General features: G+C 44.3%; 1 protein-coding gene across 2 annotated transcripts in view; it reads left to right on the top strand.

Moving 5' to 3' along the window:
• LOC115117730 (ras-specific guanine nucleotide-releasing factor RalGPS1-like) overlaps positions 1 to 18833 on the top strand; it is a 311343-nt gene that overhangs the window by 105733 nt on the left and 186777 nt on the right. For both annotated transcript variants that reach the window (XM_065017198.1, XM_065017197.1), the window contains exon 7: positions 11504 to 11596. In XM_065017198.1, the coding sequence (XP_064873270.1) occupies positions 11504 to 11596 (93 nt within the window). The remainder of the gene's footprint in view (positions 1 to 11503; positions 11597 to 18833) is intronic.

Genomic DNA, 18833 nt, shown 5'->3' with positions numbered 1-18833 from the left:
TTGGAGATGTTTGATATGAGTCTGGAAGGAGAGTTTAGCTAGTACTTTAGCTATGTCAACAGTTGGCAGCGTATTGAGGGTAGTTGGCAGCGTATTGAGGGTAGTTGGCAGCGTATTGAGGGTAGTTGGCAGCGTATTGAGGGTAGTTGGCAGCGTATTGAGGGTAGTTGGCAGCGTATTGAGGGTAGTTGGCAGCGTATTGAGGGTAGTTGGCAGCGTATTGAGGGTAGTTGGCAGCGTATTGAGGGTAGTTAGCTAAAGTAATATGGCAAAAGTTTGAAGTTGCCACCAAACAAAGTGTTATTTTGAACATCCTAAAGATCGTCTAGGGAGTTATTGACATTACATGGGACTCTAACCTGTTGTACAGGGTGTCTTCCGTCTATGCTGAGGCCCTATTTATACCAGCAGACCATCCTGGTGTGTTTACTTGTATGTATGGTGGGCCCAAGCACTCTGCTCAAGCCCACGCAACACATGGGACTTAAATGACACGTAGCAGTGTCCTTTCCAAGGAGCCGGTTGAGAAGTGCAGGTATGAAAATAAGCGATATTGCAGATGTTTAAAAAATAATAATAATATTCAAACAGACTTCTTGAATCTATGGTGCAAAATGTTAAGTATGACGTTTTTGTGGTTTTCCCAGCTGTATGATTTATGAACGACAGGTAATCATTGTGTGTAGTCATCAACACTTAAAGCTTTGGTGTCGATCTGGCAACAAATGAAATGTTATGCTCCAGTAGAATAGAGAAGTACCTGCATCAATGGCTGCTTTGAAACGAGGTACTATTCATCTTGCTCAGCACATCTATCAAGATTTTATTACAGCGCCATAATTACAGGCCTTTTTAAAAATCTGTCTTGGGTCATTAATGGATGTGTGTGTGTGTGTCCCCCCCCCCACTTGGTCACATGTACGTGTCATGCGTTGTTATTTCTCTTGCGAACCCATTAAGGTTATCAAATAAAACCCCATTTTAGTGAGGGGAAAAAATATGCAGTGGAGATACGACATATGACATGAACATGGGCTAGCCTTTCACATAGTTTATGCTGGTAACATATGACATGAACATGGGCTAGCCTTTCACATAGTTTATGCTGGTAACATATGACATGAACATGGGCTAGCCTTTCACATAGTTTATGCTGGTAACATATGACGTGAACATGGGCTAGCCTTTCACATAGTTTAAGCTGGTGACGTGAACATGGGCTAGCCTTTCACATAGTTTAAGCTGGTGACGTGAACATGGGCTAGCCTTTCACATAGTTTATGCTGGTGACATATGACATGAACATGGGCTAGCCTTTCACATAGTTTATGCTGGTGACATATGACATGAACATGGGCTAGCCTTTCACATAGTTTATGCTGGTAACATATGACATGAACATGGGCTATCCTTTCACATAGTTTATGCTGGTGGCATATGACGTGAACATGGGCTAGCCTTTCACATAGTTTATGCTGGTAACATATGACATGAACATGGGCTAGCCTTTCACATAGTTTATGCTGGTGGCATATGACGTGAACATGGGCTAGCCTTTCACATAGTTTATGCTGGTGACATGAACATGGGCTAGCCTTTCACATAGTTTATGCTGGTGACGTGAACATGGGCTAGCCTTTCACATAGTTTATGCTGGTGGCCTATGACATGAACATGGGCTAGCCTTTCACATAGTTTATGCTGGTGGCATATGACGTGAACATGGGCTAGCCTTTCACATAGTTTATGCTGGTGGCATGAACATGGGCTAGCCTTTCACATAGTTTATGCTGGTGACATGAACATGGGCTAGCCTTTCACATAGTTTATGCTGGTGACATGAACATGGGCTAGCCTTTCACATAGTTTATGCTGGTGACATGAACATGGGCTAGCCTTTCACATAGTTTATGCTGGTGACATGAACATGGGCTAGCCTTTCACATAGTTTATGCTGGTGGCATGAACATTGGCTAGCCTTTCACATAGTTTATGCTGGTGGCATGAACATGGGCTAGCCTTTCACATAGTTTATGCTGGTGGCATGAACATGGGCTAGCCTTTCACATAGTTTATGCTGGTGGCCTATGACCTGAACATGGGCTAGCCTTTCACATAGTTTATGCTGGTGACATATGACATGAACATGGGCTAGCCTTTCACATAGTTTATGCTGGTGGCATGAACATGGGCTAGCCTTTCACATAGTTTATGCTGGTGGCCTATGACCTGAACATGGGCTAGCCTTTCACATAGTTTATGCTGGTGACATATGACATGAACATGGGCTAGCCTTTCACATAGTTTATGCTGGTGGCATGAACATGGGCTAGCCTTTCACATAGTTTATGCTGGTGACATATGACATGAACATGGGCTAGCCTTTCACATAGTTTATGCTGGTGGCCTATGTCATGAACATGGGCTAGCCTTTCACATAGTTTATGCTGGTGACATATGACGTGAACATGGGCTAGCCTTTCACATAGTTTATGCTGGTGGCCTATGACATGAACATGGGCTAGCCTTTCACATAGTTTATGCTGGTGGCATATGACGTGAACATGGGCTAGCCTTTCACATAGTTTATGCTGGTAACATATGACGTGAACATGGGCTAGCCTTTCACATAGTTTATGCTGGTGGCATATGACGTGAACATGGGCTAGCCTTTCACATAGTTTATGCTGGTGGCCTATGACGTGAACATGGGCTAGCCTTTCACATAGTTTATGCTGGTGGCTTATGACGTGAACATGGGCTAGCCTTTCACATAGTTTATGCTGGTGACATGAACATGGGCTAGCCTTTCACATAGTTTATGCTGGTGGCATGAACATGGGCTAGCCTTTCACAGAAGCCTCCTCCCAAAGTTTGTTTTACTCACTGCTTTAGCACACTCTGCTAACCCTGATGTCCTTGCTGTGTCTGAATCCTGGCTCAGGAAGGCCACCAAAAATTCAGAGATTTCCATACCCAACTATAACATCTTCGGTCAAGATAGAACTGCCAAAGGGGGAGGAGTTGCAGTCTACTGCAGAGATAGCCTGCAAAGTAATGTCATACTTTCCAGGTCCATACCCAAACAGTTCGAACTACTAATTTTGAAAATTACTCTCTCCAGAAATAAGTCTCTCACTGTTGCCGCCTGCTACCGACCCCCTCAGCTCCCAGCTGTGCCCTGACACCATTTGTGAATTGATCGCCCCCATCTAGCTTCAGAGTTTGTTCTGTTAGGTGACCTAAACTGGGATATGCTTAACACCCCGGCAGTCCTACAATCTAAGCTAGATGCCCTCAATCTCACACAAATCATCAAGGAACCCACCAGGTACAACCCTAACTCTGTAAACAAGGGCACCCTCATAGATGTCATCCTGACCAACTGGCCCTCCAAATACACCTCCTCTGTCTTCAACCAGGATCTCAGCGATCACTGCCTCATTGCCTGTATCCGCTACGGAGCCGCAGTCAAACGACCACCCCTCATCACTGTCAAACGCTCCCTAAAACACTTCTGTGAGCAGGCCTTCCTAATCGACCTGGCCCGGGTATCCTGGAAGGACATTGACCTCATCCCGTCAGTTGAGGATGCCTGGTCATTCTTTAAAAGCAACTTCCTCTCCATTTTAGATAAGCATGCTCCGTTCAAAAAATGCAGAACCAACAACAGATACAGCCCTTGGTTCACTCCAGACCTGACTGCCCTCGACCAGCACAAAAACATCCTGTGGCGGACCGCAATAGCATTGAAGAGTCCCCGTGAAATGCAACTGTTCAGGGAAGTCAGGAACCAATACACACAGTCAGTCAGGAAAGCTAAGGCCAGCTTCTTCAGGCAGAAGTTTGCATCCTGTAGCTCCAACTCCAAAAAGTTCTGGGACACTGTGAAGTCCATGGAGAACAAGAGCACCTCCTCCCAGCTGCCCACTGCACTGAGGCTAGGTAACACGGTCACCACCGATAAATCCATGATTATCGAAAACTTCAATAAGCATTTCTCAACGGCTGGCCATGCCTTCCGCCTGGCTTCTCCAACCTCGGCCAACAGTTCCGCCCCCCCCGCAGCTCCTCGCCCAAGCCTCTCCAGGTTCTCCTTTACCCAAATCCAGATAGCAGATGTTCTGAAAGAGCTCCAAAACCTGGACCCGTACAAATCAGCTGGGCTTGACAATCTGGACCCTCTATTTCTGAAACTATCCGCCGCCATTGTCGCAACCCCTATTACCAGCCTGTTCAACCTCTCTCTCATATTGTCCGAGATCCCCAAGGATTGAAAGCTGCCGCAGTCATCCCCCTCTTCAAAGGGGAGACACCTGGACCCAAACTGTTACAGACCTATATCCATCCTGCCCTGCCTATCTAAGGTCTTCGAAAGCCAAGTCAACAAACAGGTCACTGACCATCTCGAATCCCACCGTACCTTCTCCGCTGTGTAATCTGGTTTCCGAGCCGGTCACGGTGCACCTCAGCCACACTCAAGGTACTAAACGATATCATAACCGCCATCGATAAAAGACAGTACTGTGCAGCCGTCTTCATCGACCTTGCCAAGGCCTTCGACTCTGTCAATCACCATATTCTTATCGGCAGACTCAGTAGCCTCGGTTTTTCGGATGACTGCCTTGCCTGGTTCACCAATTACTTTGCAGACAGAGTTCAGTGTGTCAAATCGGAGGGCATGCTGTCCGGTCCTCTGGCAGTCTCTATGGGGGTGCCACAGGGTTCAATTCTCGGGCCGACTCTTTTCTCTGTATATATCAATGATGTTGCTCTTGCTGCGGGCGATTCCCTGATCCACCTCTCGCAGACGACACCATTCTATATACTTTCGGCCCGTCATTGGACACTGTGCTATCTAACCTCCAAACGAGCTTCAATGCCATACAACACTCCTTCCGTGGCCTCCAACTGCTCTTAAACGCTAGTAAAACCAAATGCATGCTTTTCAACCGATCGCTGCCTGCACCCGCATGCCCGACTAGCATCACCACCCTGGATGGTTCCGACCTTGAATATGTGGACATCCTATAAGTACCTAGGTGTCTGGCTAGACTGCAAACTCTCCTTCCAGACTCATATCAAACATCTCCAATCGAAAATCAAATCAAGAGTCGGCTTTCTATTCCGCAACAAAGCCTCCTTCACTCACGCCGCCAAGCTTACCCTAGTAAAACTGACTATCCTACCGATCCTCGACTTCGGCGACGTCATCATGAACATGGGCTATCCTTTCACATAGATTATGCTGGTGGCCTATGACATGAACATGGGCTAGCCTTTCACATAGTTTATGCTGGTGGCCTATGACGTGAACATGGGCTAGCCTTTCACATAGTTTATGCTAGTGACATGAACATGGGCTAGCCTTTCACATAGTTTATGCTGGTGACATGAACATGGGCTAGCCTTTCACATAGTTTATGCTGGTGACATGAACATGGGCTAGCCTTTCACATAGTTTATGCTGGTGACATGAACATGAACATGGGCTAGCCTTTCACATAGTTTATGCTGGTGACATATGACATGAACATGGGCTAGCCTTTCACATAGTTTATGCTGGTGACATGAACATGGGCTAGCCTTTCACATAGTTTATGTTGGTGACGTGAACATGGGCTAGCCTTTCACATAGTTTATGCTGGTGACATATGACATGAACATGGGCTAGCCTTTCACATAGTTTATGCTGGTGACGTGAACATGGGCTAGCCTTTCACATAGTTTATGCTGGTGACGTGAACATGGGCTAGCCTTTCACATAGTTTATGCTGGTGACATGAACATGGGCTAGCCTTTCACATAGTTTATGCTGGTGACATATGACATGAACATGGGCTAGCCTTTCACATAGTTTATGCTGGTGACATGAACATGGGCTAGCCTTTCACATAGTTTATGCTGGTGACATGAACATGGGCTAGCCTTTCACATAGTTTATGCTGGTGACCTATGACATGAACATGGGCTAGCCTTTCACATAGTTTATGCTGGTGGCCTATGACATGAACATGGGCTAGCCTTTCACATAGTTTATGCTGGTGACATGAACATGGGCTAGCCTTTCACATAGTTTATGCTGGTGACATATGACATGTACATGGGCTAGCCTTTCACATAGTTTAAGCTGGTGACATGAACATGGGCTATCCTTTCACATAGTTTATGCTGGTGACATATGACATGAACATGGGCTAGCCTTTCACATAGTTTATGCTGGTGGCCTATGACATGAACATGGGCAAGCCTTTCACATAGTTTATGCTGGTGACATGAACATGGGCTAGCCTTTCACATAGTTTATGCTGGTGGCCTATGACGTGAACATGGGCTAGCCTTTCACATAGATTATGCTGGTAACATATGACGTGAACATGGGCTAGCCTTTCACATAGTTTATGCTGGTGACATACGACATGAACATGGGCTAGCCTTTCACATAGTTTATGCTGGTAACATATGACGTGAACATGGGCTAGCCTTTCACATAGTTTATGCTGGTAACATATGACGTGAACATGGGCTAGCCTTTCACATAGTTTATGCTGGTGGCCTATGACGTGAACATGGGCTAGCCTTTCACATAGTTTATGCTGGTGACATGAACATTGGCTAGCCTTTCACATAGTTTATGCTGGTGACATATGACATGAACATGGGCTAGCCTTTCACATAGTTTATGCTGGTGGCCTATGACGTGAACATGGGCTAGCCTTTCACATAGTTTATGCCGGTGACATGAACATTGGCTAGCCTTTCACATAGTTTATGCTGGTGACATACGACATGAACATGGGCTAGCCTTTCACATAGTTTATGCTGGTAACATATGACGTGAACATGGGCTAGCCTTTCACATAGTTTATGCTGGTGACATATGACATGAACATGGGCTAGCCTTTCACATAGTTTATGCTGGTGACATATGACATGAACATGGGCTAGCCTTTCACATAGTTTATGCTGGTGACATGAACATTGGCTAGCCTTTCACATAGTTTATGCTGGTGACATATGACATGAACATGGGCTAGCCTTTCACATAGTTTAGAGCTTTTGAATGGTGAACCAGAACTTTGTCTTAAGTGTTTTCCAGAACTCATAATTCACAAAATACTTAGATTTTTATTTATCTGAATAATGGTTCACAGTGGAATAATTGAACCCAACATGTTTCTCTTGTTATCTTCTGTGACCACATCTGTAAATCAACTGGAATGCTTTTCTCTGATTTCAAAACCAGACCGCTTGAATGAATCTATAAATATTATCCCCCTGTACCAGATTTTCACGTTAAGGCTGATCCAGTACACTTATATCCATGTCATGAATTGGATTGGCAATTGTATTTTCTGAATTCATTGTTATAGCTTAACCCCAATGAAGGCAACCCTCCAGTAACGCATGTGGTGTTCTCTATTTTTGTCAAAGCCAAACAAATCACCCAGCAACGGATTAAAGGGATACTTCTGGATTTGATCTACTTCCCCAGAGTTCGATGAATTCGTGGATACGATTGTTATGCTTCTGTGCCCAGTATGAAGGAAGTTATAGGTACTTTTGCGATCCAATGCTAACTGTCGTTAGCGCAAAGACTGGAAGTCTATGGGTATCTGCTAGCATGTAGTCATGATCTAAATGAACTCACCTTTCGACAGACTGTTTGTCCACATGAAAATGATTTTCTCACCTTTAAAAAAAAAAAGTGAATTTCAAATGAATCATCACTGTATTGGTTTCCCAGAAACAATTAAACATTAAACAACCTATAATGGCCTCTAACAGTGCCCTGCTGGAGTGAGAGCCAGCTTACTTAGTGGGCCTCTAGGACCAGAGTTTTGTTTTGAGAGAAACACTCTACACAGGGTTTATTAAACTGTGTCAAGACCCAACGTGGGCCTTGGACATGTGAGAGGTGGGTCTTGAGTTATGTGAATACATCTATAATCACACACACTTTCTTGTTTAATTTGGGTCGTTGGAGGACCAATTGGGTCACAGGAGGACGGTCAATTTCTCATTTTGGTTTCTGGAGCTGAAAAGGTTTCAGAACCCATGGTCATGTTAACGCCATTGTATTAGAAGTAATGAAGAAAGCAGACACACCGATGACTAAAACAATAGGTTCTCTCTCTCTCTGTCCGGCCACAGTCCAATCAGGGAGCTGCAGCAGTGAGAGTACCTCCCAGAGGTCATGGCGTGGGGGTGGAAAGAGCTTAGTGGAACCATGACATCATCATGGACCAGGAAAACCGCAAAGGGGATATTGACCATTTTGGAAATGGGGAGGATTTTAGAACTACCAAAACTGTCAATCAATTCAGTTGGAAATAGGATAGAGAATTCATATTTATCTTCTCATTCAGCCAATAGTAGAAAAACGGACTAATTTAAAACTCACGAGGACAGAATTATTAGGTAAAACATTTTTTAGATGTGGTTGTTGTCGTAGGTTATTCTAGTCAACAGTTTATGGGTCAATTTCATGTTACCTTCAGGAGTCTGATTCCAATTTGTTTATTTAATTTAAACTTTAACTAGGCAAGTCAGTTGAGAACAAATTCTTATTTACAATGCCGGCCTACCAAAAGGAAAAAGGCCTCCTGCGGGGACGAGGGCCTGGGATTAAAATAAAAATATAGGACAAAACACACAACAGTACAAGAGAGACACTACATGAAGAGAGACCTAAGACGACAACATAGCATGGTAGCAAACATAACATGGTAGCAGCACAAAACATTATTGGGCACAGACAACAGCACAATAAGGTAGACGCAACAATAAATCACGTGAAGCAACTGTCAGTAAGTATGTCCATGATTTAGTCTTTGAATGAAGAGATGGAGATAAAACTGTTCAGTTTAAGTGTTTTTTTTTGCAGCTCGTTCAAGTTGCTAACTGCAGCGAACTGAAAAGAGGAGCAACCCAGGGATGTACTATTTATGGACTTGTGATTCACTAGACTTTTAAACGAGGACTGTTTTCAATTCATATGTTGCATTTCAGTGAATTTCAATATATTTTTTAGAATGAATTCACCCTAATCCTGATATCCAATGATGGTTGTCTATGTTAGACTAAGAGCTAGCACATGTATATGGAGGCCTGTATGGTTCTATTCACAAAGCCAAGTATTCCTTCCTCTGGTTAGGCCATTAGTTCTCTCTCTTGTTTTCTCTTTAGATTTAACTTTTCATCAGCACAGTTTCAATCTCATGGATTATTATTCCAGATGTACCATATAGTGAGGTCTTTTTCTCTTATGTTGGCTGTATACTTCCAACAGTTTTGGATTTGAAATCAAGCAGTGACCTGTGAGGTTAAAGTGCAAACTGTCAGCTTTAATTTGAGGGTATTTTCATCTATACTGAACAAAAAAACATAAAGGCAACATGCAACAATTTCAAATGTTTTACTGAGTTACAGTTCATATCAGGAAATCAGTCAATTTAAATAAATAAATTGGGCCCTAATCTTTGGATTTCACGTGACTGGGCAAAGGCACAGCCATGGGTGGGGCTAGGGAGCTAGACTCCACCCACTGGGGAGCCAGACTCCACCCACTGGGGAGCCAGACTCCACCCACTGGGGAGCCAGACTCCACCCACTGGGGAGCCAGACTCCACCCACTGGGGAGCCAGACTCCACCCTCTGGGGAGCCAGACTCCACCCTCTGGGGAGCCAGACTCCACCCTCTGGGGAGCCAGACTCCACCCTCTGGGGAGCCAGACTCCACCCACTGGGGAGCCAGACCCCACCCACTGGGGAGCCAGACCCCCACCCACTGCCAGACCCCACCCACTGCTGTGCTAGGCTCATCAAATCAAAATGAGAATTTCCCTTCAAATTGGCTTCATTACAGACAGAAATACTCCTCAGCACCACTTCAGATGATCCCGCAGGTGAAGAAGCTGGATGTGGAGGTCCTGGGTTGGAGTGGTTACATGTGGTCTGTGGATGTGGAGGTCCTGGGCTGGAGTGGTTACACGTGGTCTGTGGATGTGGAGGTCCTGGGCTGGCGTGGTTACACGTAGTCTGTGGATGTGGAGGTCCTGGGCTGGAGTGGTTACACGTGGTCTGTGGATGTGGAGGTCCTGGGCTGGAGTGGTTACACGTAGTCTGTGGATGTGGAGGTCCTGGGCTGGAGTGGTTACATGTGGTCTGTGGATGTGGAGGTCCTGGGCTGGAGTGGTTACACGTAGTCTGTGGATGTGGAGGTCCTGGGCTGGTGTGGTTACACGTAGTCTGTGGATGTGGAGGTCCTGGGCTGGAGTGGTTACACGTAGTCTGTGGATGTGGAGGTCCTGGGCTGGTGTGGTTACACGTAGTCTGTGGATATGGAGGTCCTGGGCTGGAGTGGTTACACGTGGATGTGGAGGTCCTGGGCTGGAGTGGTTACACGTAGTCTGTGGATGTGGAGGTCCTGGGCTGGAGTGGTTACACGTAGTCTGTGGATGTGGAGGTCCTGGGCTGGAGTGGTTACACGTGGTCTGTGGATGTGGAGGTCCTGGGCTGGAGTGGTTACACGTAGTCTGTGGATGTGGAGGTCCTGGGCTGGAGTGGTTACACGTAGTCTGCAGTTGTGAGCCCAGTTGGACGTACTGCCAAATTCTCTAAAATGATTTTGGAGGCAACTTATGGTAGAGAAAAGAACACTGAATTCTCTGGCAACAGCTCTGGTGGACTTTCCTGCTGTCAGCATGCCAATTTCACGCTCTCTCAAAACTTGAGACATCTGTGGCATTGTGTTGTGTGACAAAACTGCACATTTAGTGACATTTTATTGCTCCCAGCACAAGGTACACCTGTGTAATGATCATGCTGTTTAATCAGCTTCTTGATATGCCACACCTGTCAGGTGGATGGATTATCTTGGCAAAGGAGAAATGCTCACTAACAGGGACGTAAACACATTTGTGCACAACATTTTAGAGAAATACGTTTTTTGTGGAACATTTCTGGGATCTTTTATTTCAGCTCATGAAACATGGCACCAACACTTTACATGTTACGTTTAGATTTTAGTTCAGTATTTTGGGTGAACCGTTTAGAATTTACAGCACTTTTTTGTACATAGTCTCCCTATTTTAAGGGAGCAAAAGTAGTGGGACAAATTCACTGTATATTTAAAGTAGTAGAAAGTGAAGTATTTGGTCCCATATTCATAGAACACAGTGATTATTACATCAAGCTTGTGACTCTACACCTTTGTTTGATGCATTTGCTGTTTGTTTTGGTTGTGTTTCAGATGAGTTTGTGTATAATAATATGCATTGTCCTTTTGCTCTCTTGCAAACCCCTTAAGGAACTGTCATACCAAACATATATTTGACGTGATAATAAATGGCAAGGAGATGGCAATATGGCAGAAACAGATCTGGATCCAGGATAGCGTTATATATAGTAAATATATATATATCCATTGTTTTGTTACTTATTGCATAGGGATTTGCTAGTTCTATTGAGGGTATTAAATGTACCGTGCTTTTCCTTTCAGAAACTGTTGGAGCTGAATAACCTCCACTCCATGGTGTCTGTGGTGTCTGCCCTGCAGAGTGCTCCCATCTTCAGGCTGAGCAAGACCTGGGCGGTAAGAGACCCTATGACATATGATCCAGAACGTTCTTTGTATCTTATCTTGTACTAGGAACTGAATGGGAATGTAGTAGAGCAATAGTTCTCAACTGGTGTGCCACAAAACTTTCACTCATCTTGGATAAAAAAAAATTGGGGGAACATTCACTTCTAAATGTGACCTGTGGAATGCACCGGGAATCTGATTTGGGAGCCTAGTGGCGGTCAGATAATAAAACATTAAATAGTTACATCTGTGTGGTTGTTTTTAAAATCCAGTGTGCTCAGGTTGGTTGCTGTTATATTTGTATCATTTTAAAGGGCCGTGCATCACGAGCAAAGCTATTTGTATCATTTTACTTTACTTTTTACTACTCATGTATTTCTTTGAAATACAGTGCATTTGGAAAGTATTCTGACCCCTTGACCTTTTCCTCATTTGTTACGTTACGGCCTTATTCTAAAATTGCTAAGTTATTTTTCCCTCAATCTAAACACAATACCCCATAATGACAAAGCAAAAACAGTTTTTTTAGACATTTTTGCAACTGTATTAAAATTTTTAAAAACTATCACATTTACATAAGTATTCAGACCCTTTACTAGGTACTTTGTTGAAGCACCTTTGGCAGCGATTACAGCCTCGAGTCTTCTTGGGTAAGATGCTACAAGCTTGGCACACTTGGTTTTGCAGAGTTTCTCCCATTCTTCTCTGCAGATCCTCTCAAGCTCTGTCAGGTTGGATGGGGAGTGTCGCTGCACAGCTATTTTCAGGTCTCTCCAGATATGTTCGATCGAGTTCAAGTTTGGGCTCTGGCTGAGCCACTCAAGGACATTCGGAGACATGTCCCTAAGCCACTTCTGCGTTGTCTTGGCTGTGTGCTTAGGGTCATTGTCCTGTGGTAAGGTGAACCTTCGCACCATTCTGAAGTCCTGAGCGCTCTGGAGCAGGTTTTTATCAGGGATCTTTCTGTACTTTGCTTCGTTCATCTTTCCCTCAATCGTGACTGGTCGCCCAATCCCTGCCCATTTTTGGTGGTGGCGCTTGACATTCAAGCCAAAGAGTTCAGTCTTGGTTTCATCAGACCAGAGAATCTTGTTTCTCATGGTCCTGTCGGTGCCTTTTGGTAAACTCCAAGTGGGCTGTCAGGTGCCTTTTACTGAGTGGCTTCCGTCTGGCCACTCTACCATAAAGGCCTGATTTGGTGGAGTGCCGCAGAGATGGTTTCCCTTCTGGAAGGTTCTCCCATCTCCACAGAGGAGAGCTCTACAGCTCTGTCAGAGTGACCATCGGCTTCTTGGTCACCTCAATGACCAAGGCCCTTCTCCCCCGATTGCTCATTGTGGCCAGCACTAGGAGGAGTCTTGGTGGTTCCAAACTTCTTCCATTTAAGAATGATGGAGGCCACTGTGTTCTTGGGGACCTTCAATGCTGCAGACATTTTTTGATTCCCTTCCCCAGATCTATGTCTTGACAAAATCCTGTCTCGGCGCTCTAAGGACAATTCCTTCGACCTCGTGGTTTGGTTTTTGCTCTGACATGCACTGTCAACTGTGGGACCTTATATAGACAGGTGTGTGTGCCTTTCCAAATAATGTCCAATCAATAGAATTTACCACAGGTGGACTCCAATCAAGTTGTAGAAATGTCTCAAGAACGATCAATGGAAACAGGATACACCTGAGCTCAATTTAGTCTCATAGCAAAGGGTCTGAATACTTATTTAAATAAGGTATTTCTGTTTTTTATTTTTTTATCTGTAATACATTTGCAAATATTAACCTGTTTTCGCTTTGTCACTATGGGGTATTGTGATGTCACTATGGGGTATTGTGATGTCACTATGGGGTATTGTGTGTAGATTGCTGAGGATTTATTTTTATTTACTACATTTTAGAATAAAGCTGTAACGTAAAAAATGTGGAAAAAGTCCAGGGTTCTGAATACTTTCCTAAAAACACTAACATATAGTGTGTGTGTGTGTGTGTGATGATGAAGTGCTTGTGTACGCAGTTTCTAAAGTTTTCCGTTTTGATTTTAAGTTCCTCAGTTCTCACTAAATGCTCTTAGTCACAACTTCAGCACGTATCTAAGTCCCAGAGCTCATTTAGTTAACTACAGGGCTCATTTAGTTAACTACACTGGGAGACTGAGGTGGTTATAAACCCTGGTTATTAGATCACATTATTGACAGGGCAGCCCATTCGCAGACGCCGCTACTTGTACTTTCGGAGGTGCTGAGCACTTATTACTCAGTCTCTCATATCCTGTCCTCAACAAAGCACCACAGCGATGGGGAGCCGAGCTGATCACACTTGATAACCCCTGGCTTTGATATGATTCTAATCAACACTATCACCCAAATGACCTCAGTTTTGCAGCCATCTTTAAACATGCAGTCTTGTGCAGTCTCGTGCAGTCTCATGCAGTCTCAAGTGTGAGACAGTGTGTTGGTGTTATCAGTTCGGCTCCCGACTGCTACGGTGATTTATTATCAATATCAAAGGTGAAGGAATAGAATGTCCAGATATCCAGAATAGAAACAACACATGACCACCGACTCAATATTAGGTCAAATATGGACTGAAAACACCTGGATGCTTCTGAACACTTAAGCGTCTACATTACTTAGCTTGTATTTGGGTGTTCGATACAATTTTTATCCTAAAGCGTAAATGTAAAAGTAGAGTTGTGTGTTAAATACTGCGACACTATTGACATATAGTTCAGCATTAAGGCCCGAGGAGGAACTACCCAGGTTTATATTTGGATTTTAAGCTGAACAGCATCCTGACTCACCTATTGCTACTCTTTTGACCCTATGATCACTCGGCTACACAGCTGATGCCCCCTGGACTGTTTCAATGATACGGTACCTCATTTTGTTTACCAGTCTGCCCAAGCCTCGAACTCAGGTCCTGTATGTACTGCCTATTCAACGCCATTTACCCGTTGTTGTCTTAGCTCTCCTGATCAACACCTGTGATAGCTTTGTCTCTCTCTAATGTCAATATGCCTTGTCTACTGCTGTCTTGGCTGGTTATTGTTTTATTTCACTGTAGAGACCTCAGTCCCACTCAGAATGCCTTAGACAGCTCTTTCGTCCCTACACACGAGGAGACCTCGGTCCCACTCAGAATGCCTTAGACAGCTCTTTCGTCCCTACACACGAGGAGACCTCAGTCCCACTCAGAATGCCTTAGACAGCTCTTTCGTCCCTACACACGAGGAGACCTCAGTCCCACTCAAAATGCCTTAGACAGCTCTTTCGTCCCTACACACGAGGAGACCTCAGTCCCACTCAAAATGCCTTAGACAGCTCTCTCGTCCCCACACACGAGGAGACCTCAGTCCCACTCATAAGTCTCACTGTTGCCGCTTGGTAGAGACCCCCCTCAGCCCCCAGCCATGCCCTGGACACCATATGTGAATTATTTGTCCCCCATTTATCTTCAGAGTTTTGTACTGTTAGAAACTGGGATATGCTTAATACCCCGGCTGTCCTACAATCTAAGCTAGATGTCCTCAATCTCACACAAATTATCAAGGAACCTACAAGGTGCAACCCTAAATCCGCAAACACGGACACCCTCATAGATATCATCCTCACCAACCTGGCCTCTAAATACACCTCTCGTTACTACCCTGCATGAATCTGCAGGTAGCTAACCAATATTTGAGCATTTCTTAAATGCGTTGGACAGGATTACTTAGACATAATAGAAGAACAGATAAAAGAACACCTTAATGGACAAAATGTTATAAATACATATATATTATTGTAATTTGCACTGTACTATGTATTACACCTAGATATTGTGTGTATGTACAGATATGTAGGCTGTGTGTGATGTTTTAAATGTGTTTCAATCCTTGACTAATAGTGTTCTGTTCTATGTATGATGTCATGTTTCATGTGGACCCCAGGAAGAGTAGCTGATGCTTTTGCAGCTGCTAATGGGGGATCATCATAAATACCAAATATAAACAATAGCTTAAATGTAGGCTAATTTTGCTGGGATTGGCAATGAGGCGACTTTTAATTTTTTCATTTTACCTTTATTTAACTAGGCAAGTCAGTTAAGCACAAATTCTTATTTTCAATGATGGCCTAGGAACAGTGGGTTAACTGCCTGTTCAGGAGCAGAACGACAGATTTGTACCTTGTCAGCTCGGGGATTTGAACTTGCAACCTTCCTAGTTTACGAGTCCATCGCTCTAACCACTAGGCTACCCTGCCGCCCCAATGACCCTTTCCCCTACCCGTTTCCATGACAATTCCATTGTTTTGGTCGAGTTCGATTGACCTCTTTGCCGCATCTATACAACCGGGACTAACTTGTTTGCTGTGGCAGTCAATTAATTTCTGTGTCATTTCCAAACGGTTTATTCTGTTAAAGACCAAAGCAAAACATGGGCCACCAACAAACATTCCTGATTTAGCATCCACATTGGATTATACATTCCTCCATATTTGATAGTCTCTTTGGAAGTGATTTCTCTATATTCTCACATTGGAAAGCTGAAGTCTTCACCATGCATATCTATGATAGTGGGAAGCTGAAGTCTTCACCATGCATATCTATGATAGTGGGAAGCTGAAGTCTTCACCATGCATATCTATGATAGTGGGAAGCTGAAGTCTTCACCATGCATATCTATGATAGTGGGAAGCTGAAGTCTTCATGCATATCTATGATAGTGGGAAGCTGAAGTCTTCATGCATATTTGTGAGAGTGGGAAGCTGAAGTCTTCACCATGCATATTTGTGAGAGTGGGAAGCTGAAGTCTTCACCATGCATATTTGTGAGAGTGGGAAGCTGAAGTCTTCACCATGCATATTTGAGAGCTTTGTGGTGGTGGTTGCATTCGTTCTCATCTCTAACCATGTCTCAAACTCTTTTTAAAGAGAGGAAAATTGGGAGGTCAGGAATATACTGACTACCATATTTTAATTTTATTATTTATCTAGGCAAGTCAGTTTAAGAACAAATTCTTATTTACAATGACAGCCTACCCCGGCCAAACCCGGATGACACTGGGCCAATTGTGTGCCGCCTTACGGGACTCCCAAACATGGCCGGATGTGACACAGCCTGGATTCGAACCAGGGACTGAAATGACGCCTCTTGCACGGAGATGCAGTGCCTTAGACCGCTGCGCCACTCGGGAGCCAAAGTCTTTTTAGTCTTTTACAATCTCTGCTGTTGTTTTTTGGTGGGATTGGGTCCTCACGATATATTTTGCTACGTTAAATATCAAAGGCAGATCAAGAGAAAGCTCTTGTAAAAGTCATCGGTTTTAAATGCTTAAGAAAATCTTGCTTCTGAACAGTGGATAATGCTGATCGTGCACGTGTTTAACATTTACTTAAATGTTTTGCTTCATATATAGATATATATATAATTGAATCTCCCATATAGATATTTGATTAACATTGAAACAAATCCAGTCATTGGTTGTTTTGCCGTTTTCGTCTCCTCTTCTGTTGGTGTGGAGGCTCTCAGCCCAACGGTAGTAGACCCACTCACTGAAGAGCTTTTCATGTGTTCTCCCAAGGTGCTCTTAACACACACACACACACTCGCGCACGGAGGCACACCGCCCCCATTATTGCCGATGGATTCTGAAGTGGAATTTCAAAGTACTAGTTTAACCCCCAGGAGGAACACTGTTCGCACCTTCCAGCATTTTTATTCTGTCTGGCAGAACATTGTACATTCAAATCCTCACTATGTGGAGGATTGTGTCACTGGAAGCCCTGGTCAGCTCTAGGCTCCTTCCAAGCATATTACTTGAAGCACTGGTCAGCTCTAGGCTTCTTCCATGCATATTACATGAAGCACTGGTCAGCTCTAGGCTTCTTCCAAGCATATTACCTGAAGCACTGGTCAGCTCTAGGCTTCTTCCAAGCATATTACCTGAAGCACTAGTCAGCTCTAGGCTTCTTCTATGCATATTACCTGAACCACTGGTCAGCTCTAGGCTCCTTCCAAGCATATTACTTGAAGCACTGGTCAGCTCTAGGCTTCTCCAAGCATATTGCCCGAAGCACTGGTCAGCACTATGCTTCTTCCAAGCATATTACCTGAAGCACTGGTCAGCTCTAGGCTTCTTCCAAGCATATTACCTGAAGCACTGGTCAGCTCTAGGCTTCTTCCAAGCATATTCCCTGAAGCACTGGTCAGCTCTAGGCTTCTTCCATGCATATTACCTGAAGCACTGGTCAGCTCTAGGCTTCTTCCAAGAATATTACCTGAAGCACTGGTCAGCTCTTGGCTTCTTCCAAGCATATTACCTGAAGCACTGGTCAGCTCTAGGCTCCTTCCAAGCATATTACTTGAAGCACTGGTCAGCTCTAGGCTTCTTCCATGCATATTACCTGAAGCACTGGTCAGCTCTAGACTTCTTCCAAGCATATTTCCTGAAGCACTGGTCAGTTCTAGGCTCCTTCCAAGCATATTACTTGAAGCACTGGTCAGCTCTAGGCTTCTCCAAGCATATTACCCGAAGCACTGGTCAGCACTATGCTTCTTCCAAGCATATTACCTGAAGCACTAGGCTTCTTCCAAGCATATTACCTGAAGCACTGGTCAGCTCTAGGCTTCTTCCATGCATATTACCTGAAGCACTGGTCAGCTCTCGGCTTCTTCCATGCATATTACCTGATGCACTGGTCAGCTCTAGGCTCCTTCCAAGCATATTACTTGAAGCACTGGTCAGCTCTAGGCTTCTTCCATGCATATTACATGAAGCACTGGTCAGCTCTAGGCTTCTTCCAAGCATATTACCTGAAGCACTGGTCAGCTCTAGGCTTCTTCCATGCATATTACCTGAAGCACTGGTCAGCTCTAGGCTTCTTCCAAGCATATTACCTGAAGCACTGGTCAGCTCTAGGCTTCATCCATGCATATTACCTGAAGCACTGGTCAGCTCTAGGCTTCTTCCAAGAATATTACCTGAAGCACTGGTCAGCTCTTGGCTTCTTCCAAGCATATTACCTGAAGCACTGGTCAGCTCTAGGCTCCTTCCAAGCATATTACTTGAAGCACTGGTCAGCTCTAGGCTTCTTCCATGCATATTACCTGAAGCACTGGTCAGCTCTAGACTTCTTCCAAGCATATTTCCTGAAGCACTGGTCAGCTCTAGGCTCCTTCCAAGCATATTACTTGAAGCACTGGTCAGCTCTAGGCTTCTCCAAGCATATTACCCGAAGCACTGGTCAGCACTATGCTTCTTCCAAGCATATTAC

The sequence above is a fragment of the Oncorhynchus nerka genome, linkage group LG4, assembly GCF_034236695.1.
Source record: "Oncorhynchus nerka isolate Pitt River linkage group LG4, Oner_Uvic_2.0, whole genome shotgun sequence".
Taxonomy (NCBI): domain Eukaryota; kingdom Metazoa; phylum Chordata; class Actinopteri; order Salmoniformes; family Salmonidae; genus Oncorhynchus; species Oncorhynchus nerka.
The sequence above is the reverse complement of the archived record's forward strand: the minus strand, read 5'-3'. Positions and strand labels throughout refer to the sequence as shown.